This window comes from Vombatus ursinus, unplaced genomic scaffold, assembly GCF_900497805.2.
Source record: "Vombatus ursinus unplaced genomic scaffold, bare-nosed wombat genome assembly UNPS02014813.1, whole genome shotgun sequence".
Lineage (NCBI taxonomy): Eukaryota > Metazoa > Chordata > Mammalia > Diprotodontia > Vombatidae > Vombatus > Vombatus ursinus.
Genome location: NW_020954591.1, coordinates 36,190,489 through 36,201,112, shown reverse-complemented (window position 1 = coordinate 36,201,112; position 10,624 = coordinate 36,190,489). Strand labels below are relative to the sequence as shown.

The 10,624-nt window shown below is 37.6% G+C and overlaps 1 protein-coding gene across 1 annotated transcript; it reads right to left on the bottom strand.

Annotated features, from left to right (window-relative positions):
* Positions 1-5,546: 5,546 nt before the first annotated feature.
* LOC114022723 (olfactory receptor 145-like) lies at positions 5,547-6,509 on the bottom strand. The gene has a single exon (XM_027835107.1). It carries the CDS (start codon positions 6,486-6,488, stop codon positions 5,547-5,549), a length of 942 nt encoding a protein of 313 aa, XP_027690908.1. The 5' UTR covers positions 6,489-6,509.
* Positions 6,510-10,624: the final 4,115 nt, after the last annotated feature.

Genomic DNA, 10,624 nt, shown 5'->3' with positions numbered 1-10,624 from the left:
ATGATGTTTTTTATAAACAAATAAATTGAACTATGCCTGCTAGAAAAAAAAAGTATTCCTCTTAGAAGGAACTCTTTGTTTTTCATTCTTGGTGTATTATTTAATATTGATATTAAATATTGACTCCAAGGCCGGAGCTCTATCCACTGCACCACCTAGCTGCCCCTAGATTATCTTTAAAATCCCTTCTTCTTCTAACACTATGGAATAGAGAATGGTGAGCTCCCAGAGAATTAGAGCCTATCACTCTAGCCCGGCTATAATCTAGGTGAATTGGTGACAACAACAAATTCTTCTTCATATTTTCTCCTATGGATCACAGGGGCACAAATGCAAATTGAATCTCAGCATCCATTGGAGTCCCACAATTGCCCAAAGTAGCTATGCAAAGTGGTCTCTAATAAGGACCCTAGTTTTTATATCACATTTTCCAAAACCACTGGGGAAGTATTTTATTAAGTGGTGGAACTATGGAAGAAAAGAAGAGAGAAGGAAGAAGAGCATAACCCACCCATGAGAAAATTGTACACAACTTTAATAAAAGAGGCTATTGATTTGTGCTTGTCTGTGGTTTTCCTCATCATTCTTGCCAATCTGGTACTTTGAGCCAAGAAAAGCTCTTACATGGGCAATATCTAAATAACTGATGCATTAATAACTGAAATAATAAAGTAAGATTATTTAATGAATATACAATAAGTCAAAATAACTATCCTATATTATTTATTATATAAATAGAAAAAGAAACCATAAGAGGTTTCATTTAATACTCAGCAAATTGGCAAAAATGAAAAAACATGAAAATAGTAAATGTTGGAGAAAGTTATGACAGGAAAAAACAATAACACACTATCAGTGGAACTGTGAATTGGTCCAGCCATTCAGAAAATTTGGAATCATGCTCTTAAGTACTAAAAATGTCCATACCCTTTGACCTAAGAGATCTCACTGCTAAGGCATAAACCATGAGGAGGTCAAAGACAAAAGGTCCTGTGAACATCAAAATATTCATAGCAGCAATTTTCGTATAGCAAATAATAAAAAAATAGATGCCACTGTTTGAGGAATAGCTAAGCAAATTTTGGCACATAAATGTAATGGAATATTATTGAGCCATAAATATATGTATATGAAGTGTTCATAAATATATAGGAAGACATATGAACTGATATAGTTAAGTATGCAGAACTAGGAAAAATATATACAACTACAGCAATAGGAAAAAAAGAAAAGAAACTAAACACTATGTAATTCTACTAAGAATGTTGACCTTGAAGAAGTTAAAAAACTGCATTTCCCTCCCTTCTTTGAAGAGGTGGGGGATTATGGGTATAGAATATCCCCATACTGTCATCCTCAGTTCTTGTGTATATAACTTTAGCTGGACTGCTTTTTCTTCTTTTGTTTATTTTTTTGTTACAAGGAATGGCTTACTGAATAGGAGATGGCAGAGGGATATATTCAGTAACAGAGGTGATCTTTTAAAAAGATATCAATGAAATAACTTTAATTTTTAAAGAAACTAATTAAAAATTGCCATAATTCTAGTAAAGTGAGAAGTATTATTGTCCCATTCATATTTGTTAGTCTGTATGAAAACACTAATAATCTGTGATTTCATCATGTGCCAATTTCCTCCAATGATGCTGATCAAAGTCTGTCTATTCATTCCTACCCAACTTTTGGGACTCTTGCCCATGTCCTCTCATAAATTATTGCACAGAAAGTGCCCCCAGTCAATCAGTCAAGAACTATTTATCAAGCACCTGTTATTTGCCAGGCACTATGCTCAATGCTGGAGCTAAAAAGACAAAAAACCATTATAGTACCTATTCTCAACATACTGAAGGCCTTCTCATTCTCTTGAAGTTACATGGATATTAATGGAGTATGCATGCTGTCTATTTATTATCCCATTTCTCTCCCTATGTAACCATCCCATCTTTTTTCCCAGTAATACATTTCTGTGACTTGCTTTTTCTGAATAATGCTTTATTTGTAGTATCCTGTAGACTTCTCACAGCCACCATGTACTCTCCATTATCTTCTGGGTGATTCTTTGTAAGAATGGAATATTTCATGACATACTTATACAGTATCACCAGAATAATATTGGTGTTCAAAGAAGAGCCTATATTGTAGAGAGAATATTAGGGTGAATAAAAGAACTGTGAGATTTTCCAATAGAAATCTAGCCTGTTCTCCTGCACCAATTCTGGGCCCAACTCATCGAAAGCTATATGTGAAATACAGCTAGGAAATTAAATACTAGGAAATTAAAAGGATCAAAGACCACACCAAGTAAGAAAAAACAAATCACCCTCCTGACAAAGACATAATCTTACCAGGCCTTAGAATAATACATTATGACCAAAGATGAAAGATCACATCCTGTTTGAGATAGTGTCTGAAATATTAAGTCATGGCAAAGGAAGATCCCATGCACAGGCTGAGAATCTACATCACACCATAGAAGGAGAGAGAAGTCTCAAATAAGGTTTTGATTGCACCACCCTTGAGCAATTCATTATGGGAACTTCTAAAAAATACATACAGAGAAATGGAGTTCTGGGGGAATTGCAACCTGTATACCACAAAAGTTCTTTGTTATATCCCAATGCCTACAGTCAGAATTCCTCTTTTTTAGGGATGAAAGAGAGTAAGCTTAGTAGGTTTACCTCAAATAGACAGCTTTTGCTTATTCTTCCATTTCTGGTGCAAGAAATGTGTGGCCTTAGAGAAGGATAACTCATTGTGAACACTTTCACCACAATTAAGACATAGGGGAAAAAAGACTCAGGACCCAATATGGTGATATATTCTGATAAGCCAATGAGAGACATAAGGGAAAGACATAAGGAGCAGCTGCTACATACCATATACCAGTCATAATTGGCCTCTCTGTCTACATTCACACCACTCTCTCTTGCCATACACTCCTCCCAGAGAGAGGGAGAGAGAGGCTAGTCTGATTGATGCTACACTAGCTCTAGTTCTACTATCTGACTCCCCTAAATACCATAACAGAAATTCCAAGGCAATCAGCTGCCACTCAATTCAGCTTCTTCCAGCAGCTCATGTCACAGTAGCATCCCATGAGAATGTCCCATCTGCAGCACAAGACACCACCTGCTCTCTGTACCCCACAATGCCCCATTCTCCTTACTTTTCTGATGCTATTGAAAGCTCTGTAATTCCCCCATTTCTCTGTGACATCTCCAAGATTTACCTTCATTCCCACCCTACATATCAAGTCACCACTAGAAAGATACAAATGAAAGAATGAATGAGCATCTTAAAAGTGTAAATGAGTGTCTGATGTTTCATTTTGTACTATGTGAGAACTAATGAACCTTCTTAGATCACAAAATCTTACACAGTTAATCAATCTTTGAACATCTAATTCCATATCCCTTGGCAATTTGACCTAATTACTCCCTCCTTGAATCACATATGCTGAATAGAATTACCTAACTTGGAGCATCGCCAGTTTGAGAGCTCTGCCTGCTGATTTTCATTTGAGGGGCAAGATCTTCTGATGGGCAAATGAAGGATATAAAGGGAGGAGAGAATATAAAATAGAGGCACAGGTTTAGGGGAAGGATATGACAAGTACCAGTTCTTATCTCCAGACCACACCATTTCAGCAGGAGAGGTGGTGGTCACTGTGGTCAAAGACAACACTCTGTGGAGGGCCTGCTCTTACGTTACCACAGTCCACCTGAACCTCCTCTGAGCCCCTTCTCCTCCAACTTCCTGCACCACTTCATCAGCCAAGTTCCTGGCTTGCTCCTCTTCTTACTGTTTTCTATATAGGGAGATAAGATATTCTTCCAAGAGTTATCAAAATTGGAAAATCTTTTGTACAACTTAAGAACTGGAATCAATCATTCAACAAATATTTATTAGAGCACTTACAACATGCCTGCCACTCTTCTAGGTGCTGAAGATACAAAGACAAAAAAAGAAAAGTCCCTGCCCTGAAAGGGATCACATACTATCAATGGAGACAGCATATACACACAAGTATAAACAAAATAAATACAAGACAAATGAAGGGAAGGAGACACTAGCAGTTGGAAGGATCAGGTACTGTGCTTTACGCTGGGCATATAAACACAAAGAATGAAACAATCTCTACTCACAAGGAGCTTCCATCCTAATGGGAGAGAAAAACACATGTATAAACGCATACAGCATAAACATAAAGTGAATCTTCACATATACGCAAGCATATACAAAGTACTTCCATACAAGTAGTTTGAGAGGAAGAGCATTAGCCTTTGGGGGATCAGAAAAGACTTTGCAGAAGATAGTGCTTGAGCTGCATTTTAAAGGAAGAGAGGGATGCTTGGAAGCAGAGGTAAGGAGGGAGTGCATACTAGGGATGTTGTATAGCCAGTGCAAATGTGTGGAGTGGCATGTGTGTGGAACAGAGAGAAGGCCAGTTTGACTGAATAACAGCAATTGAGCTGGGGCGGGAGGAGGAGTAACATCCAATGACCCTGGAAAGATAGGTTGGGACTAGTCTGTTGAGGGCTTTAAAAGCTAAACAGAGGAATTTATATTTTATCCCAGAAGTGACAGGAAGTCACTTACTAGCTATGTGACCCTAGGAAAGTCACTTAACCCAGTTTGCCTCAGTTTTCTCAGCTGTAAAATAAGCTGGAGAAAGAAATGGTAAACCACTCCAGTGTCTTTGCCAAGAAAACCCCAAATGGAATGATAAAAGAGCCCGACACAATTGAAAAACATATGAACAACAACAACAACAAATGAACTATCATAGCACTGGTATAAGTGGAAAAAAATGGTCAGCTCAAGAGATGTTGCAGAGGAAGAAACAACAAGATTTGGCAAATGACTTGATAAAGGGTAAGAAATAATAAGGAGTTGAGGACAAAGTCAAGCTTACAAACCTGAGATACAGAAAGGAGTGTAGTCTTCAACAAACAGAAAGAAATCCAAAGAAAAACTTCTTGCAAAAGTATGAGATTTTTTTCTCCCATGGGCCTCTTTCTAAAGAGTTGTATGCATTTTCTGTGCTAGAGTAAGAATTCAATCCATTAGGGAAGTCCACCACTTAAAAGAATATTTTCAGGAAATCTTTTGATAAAATAAGAACTTAATTTGGGCAGTTAGATGCTACAGTGTTTAGGTGCCCGACCTGCAGCGAGGAAAACCTGAGTTCAAATCCAGCTTCAGACACTCACTAGCAGTGTGACCCTAGGAAAGTCGCTTAAATCTCTCTTTGCCTCAGTTTTCTCAACTGTAAAATGGGTAGAATAATAGCACCTACCTCCCAGAACTGTTGTGAGGATCAAATGAGATAATATTTGTAAAGATCTTAGCACAGTTTCCAGCATATAGTAAATGCTATATAAATGTTAGCTATTGCTATTATTAATTTCTAAGGCAGAGATAGACCTGTTTAAGAGGAGAGACTGTAAAGGAAAAAACATTTGAGTTAAGAAGTCTCCATGAAGGATTTCCAGTAAAGAAGGCAGAACCTTGAGTCTATTTGTTGACACTAATCCTGGTACTGTTCAGAATATTCTTCTGCTCAGGAATTTCCTCATGGTCAATTTGACATCCTTGTTCCTCAGGCTGTAGATCAGAGGGTTCAGCATGGGCACCACAATGGTGTAGAACACAGAAGACACTTTCCCTTGGCTCATGGAGAGAAGAGAAGAAGGTTTGAGGTACATGAAAGCCCCAGACCCAAAGAAAAGAGAAACAGCAATTATGTGGGAGCTGCAGGTGCTGAAAGCTTTGGACCTGCCCTCTGTGGAGTTGATATGGAGGATGCTAGAAAGTATTAAAGCATAAGAGATAAAGATGGTGACAGCGGGGATTCCAATGTCAATGCCCACAACAATAAAAACAACCAACTCGTTGACATAGGTGCTGGTGCAGGAGAGCTCCAAGAGAGGAAGTATGTCACACATATAGTGATTGATGATGTTATTGCTACAAAAGGACAGTCTCAGCATGCTTCCTGTGTGGGGCATGGCACCAGAAAACCCCATCACATAGGCACTAAATGCTAGCAGAGAGCAGACTTGATAGGACATAGTAATATTGTAAAGCAGTGGCTTACAGATAGCAACATAACGATCATATGCCATGGCTGACAGAAGGAAGGACTCTGAAACTACAAAGAAACAGAAGAAAAATAGCTGAGCTATGCACCCTGAATAGGAGATGATATTTTTCTCTGACACGAAATTCACAAGCATCTTAGGGATAATGGATGAGGAATAACAGAGATCGACAAAGGACAAATTGAAGAGGAAATAGTACATGGGGGTATGAAGATGAGAATTAAGACCAATCAAAATGATCAAGCCTAGGTTCCCCACCACAGTAACAACATAGATCCCAAGGAACAGGAAGAAGAGAGGGACCTGGAGCTCTGGTTGGTCTGTTAAACCAACAAGGATAAACTCAGGCACTGAGGTGTCATTTCCTGTGCCCATTCTCCCCATAGACGAATCTGTGGAAACAGGAGAAAAAAAAATCACATTAGAGGGTTGTCTAGTTCTCACTCACTCACTCTTGTCCATTGACAAGAAGGGAAATCAATCTTGGAACTGGGTTTTACTGGAGTCAGATTGAAACAGTTCACCAGAATTGATGGTTAAATTTTCAATGTGAACATTAACACACCAGAAATTGGCAAGTGCTAGAAATCGAGATTTGATTCCTTCTCTTGTTCAATGTCTAGATTTAAGAAAATAATGGCAAAAGTGCTAATAATGCAGATTAAACATTAAAGTGCATCCTGGGTACTTTTTTTTCAGAGAGCTGATTGTTATACTAGCTTACCACTGTTCAGAACCCACCCCCTGCTCCATTGGGTCTACTATGGCTACCACCAAGATTACAGTGACTTTGTTCTCTGTAACGGTTTTTTGAGACAAATTGTTTTAAAAAGGGAGGGTGGAGATAAGCCTGATTCCAGAATGAAACCTTAGGATACAAGATCACTAATCAAAGAGACAATGGTACCCTTCCAGGACAGCTCCTGTTGAGTGGTGAGACTCTACCCAGAGCTTATCAACTCTCTTGTATTGACTCTAGTAGAGTGGGGACCAAAATCTATGGCCTCATTCTAGAAAGAAAAAAAAACAGCCTGAGTTGCTCACTGAGCAAAACTACGTGGAAGTCAAAAAGGGAAACTTGGATCCGCCTCCATAGAAAGTGTTTAGAGCTTGGCCTAACATGGCTCGTTAAATAACACCTTCTAACCAGCTCCTCTTGGCTTTTCTTAGTGCCCTGGGATCCCACAGTATGGGTTTGGAAGGAGAAAGTAGAGGAACTAGTCTGAAGATGTCAACATTGGCCTTTTTGAATCTTTACTTACAAAGTCCCAGAGTCGAAATGGTTTTGATGAGATTGATGGTGACAGAATATTACGCTCTGTTTTTGGCTGAGGTTTCTAGACAATGGACCTCAGTCAAGCAGTTCTGGGAGAAATTCTGAGAGAATAGCTACAATTTCAGACTAGGCAAAGGCACAAAAGGTCTTCTCCAGCTTCAGGAAAAGAAACAAAACCAGTCGTGTGACTAGAATCAACAACTGATAGGATGCAAAGAAATTTAATTGGAGTACAGAGATCTCAGAACTCAAAAATGCACTAGCAGACACTCCCCAAGGATATCCACATTAAAGCAGAGGGAATAGAGATTACTGATAGTGTTTACACTCTGGACTGTTGAAGCTCTTTTGAGGTTTAAACTTGTATTCAAACTTTTTACTGCATGATGAGATTGCACATCCTCTAGTGAAGAAGAGATGAAAACATCTTTTGGCCCCCTCCTCCTTTTTCTCCATAAGTCCTGACAAAAAAAAGTTCAATCCCTATAGAAGTTCCTTATACTTACTCCATTTTCAGGGAATTTCTCCGTGACTGTTAGAGGATAGAAAGTGACAGATAAAGGTTCTGTCTTAGCTGGGCTCCCAGGAGGATACCAAGAAGCATGTATACCCTACATTTATTCCTGGCAATATGGTAGAGAAGCCAGGCCCAAAACTATTCTGCTTCTGCTGAGAATAAAAAAAAACAATGCAATAATCTACCATATGCAATAATCTACCATAACACTAAGTAAAAGCTCTCCTTTTTAAGAAATGTGTATAATCCAGTAAAAACAAATTAATACATTGGCCATTTCTGAGAATATATATCCTGTTAATATGTTACTAGTTACCCACATTTGTACTCTAAATAGGTACTAATTTCATTTATCTCCCTAACACAGTTCAAAAGAAGGTAAAATATTCAAATATTATTTAACTAGGGGAAGATCGTGGCTATAACACATAAATGTGTTTGTAGTCTATCACTTCCCTTGCAGGTGCAAGTAATAAAGAATGCCTTGGTAAGCAAGAATACGCAGAGGACTGAGTCACTTCTTCAACATCACCAATGGATGATTCCAAGTGAGCATTATGGTACCCTATGGCAATAATAGGGAAGGATAAGGTGGTGATAGCTATTAATTGTTTTGTAATGTATTACCTCCCCCTCAATGACAAAACAGGGTTATATATGCCTGTAATTCTCTGCTCGAAGTGAGGCCTTCCTATATGGAGACTGCCTTAGTCATTTATTCATTCAATCAATGTATATTTCATACCTTCAAAGTGCAAAGCATGATGCCAGGCATGAAGATGATAGAAAGATGAATAATACACAATTCCTTTTCTCAAGGAGTTGTCAGTAAAGAAGAAAAGGAAAAAAACAAGAGTACACATGATAATTAAGAATGATATTTCTATATTATATCCAAGATATATAGGAAATCAATATAAATATATAAGAACAATAGCCATTCCCTAATAGATAGGGTCAACAGACATGAACAGGCAGTTCCTGATTGAAGAACACAATCTATCAACAACACACATTGGTTGTTGCTCCAAGAATATATTTGGAGAGAAAAAGAGCTCCAAATCACTAATAAAAGTAATGAAAAATTAAAACAACACTGAGGTTCTACATCCTACCAAACAGATTACAAAAAATTGCAAAAGAGGAAAATGGACATCATTTGAAGGGTTGTGGGAGGACAGGCACATTAATTCATTGTTGGTGGAGCTGTGGATTGGTCCAATAATTATCAAAAATAAACTGGAACTATATCCTCAACTGTCACTAAATTGTATATATCCTTTCATCCAGCAATAATATTACTAGACATACATACCCAAAGAGATAAAAGACAGAGGGTAATCACTTACATGTACAAAAATATTTTAGTAACACTTTTTGTTGTAGCAAAAATCTGAAAACTAAGGGGGGAGGTGTCCATCAGTTGGGGAATAGCTAAACAAATTGTGGTTGAATGCAATAGAATATTATTGTACCATAAGAAAAAACACATAGACAAATTTGGAGAAACTTGTGAAGACCTGTATGAACTGATACAGAGTAAAACGAACAGAACCAGGAAGATAATTGATACAATAACCACAACACTTAGCACATCTGGTGCTTATCACACTATATGGAACATAACAGGCACTTAATAAATGCTTGTTGACTACAACACTAAAAGGAAAACAACTTCAAAAAACTTAAAACTCAGGTCAATGTAATGACTAACCACAACTCCAGAAAATCAACAATGAAGCATGCTCCCTACCTTTTGACAGAGAAGTGATGGACTAGAGATGCAGAATAAGACATAGTTTTGGACATGACCACTGCATGAATTTGTTTTTCTTGACTGTGCTTACTTGCCACAAAGGAGAGAGATTTTGGAGGAAGGGGGAGAACGGAGATGGGAAGAGGTAGAATAGTGATAGTGGTGCGAAAAAATAAAGAAAAGAAAGAAAAGAGTATTGTTAAACATAAAACCACACAGAAGAAAACAAATGAGTTCCAAAGAGGACACAAGCAGGACAATTCTATTATTACCTTGTTAAATTTAATATGTATTCTTTTCAAACAATCTAAAAGAAGTTCACAGTTTCTTATACAATCCTCATTTTTGCTATTCTTTGTGAATTTAAATGGTTTTTTGTTGGTTGTTAAATTCATAAAAAATAATTAAAGAGATGTTTCTTTTGTGTATTTCTATGGAAACTGAATTAACTATTTATACACATTATGAGGAATATTAAGCTGGTGGATTGGTGCAAGATATTTCATTCAGTTTTAATAAGAGGCTGAAGCTATGCTGATTATTAGGCTCAGAGTACAATCATATTAATATGGAAGGGTCCATGGTTCATTACTGGGAAATTGGTGGGAAAAATGAGGAGCAAACAGAGGTGTCAAGAGATGAAGAACAGTAATTTAATAGAACTGTTAGGTAGCACACAGTAACTAGAGCACTGGGCGTAGAATCAGGAAGGCCTGGGTTCAAACACAACCTCAGATTCTTACCAGCTCTGTGACCCTGGGCAAGTCACTTAACCTCTGCCTGCATAAGTCTTCTCAACAGTAAAATGGGTATAATCTTATGTACTTCCCAGGGTTGATGAGAGGATTAAATGAGATATTTCAAATTTATAAGAATAATAGTTATTCTCCAAGTTATTAATGGTCAAAAGATATGAAGAGGCAGGTTTCAAAGAAAGAGATCTAATTTATCCACAACCAAATGAGAAAAAT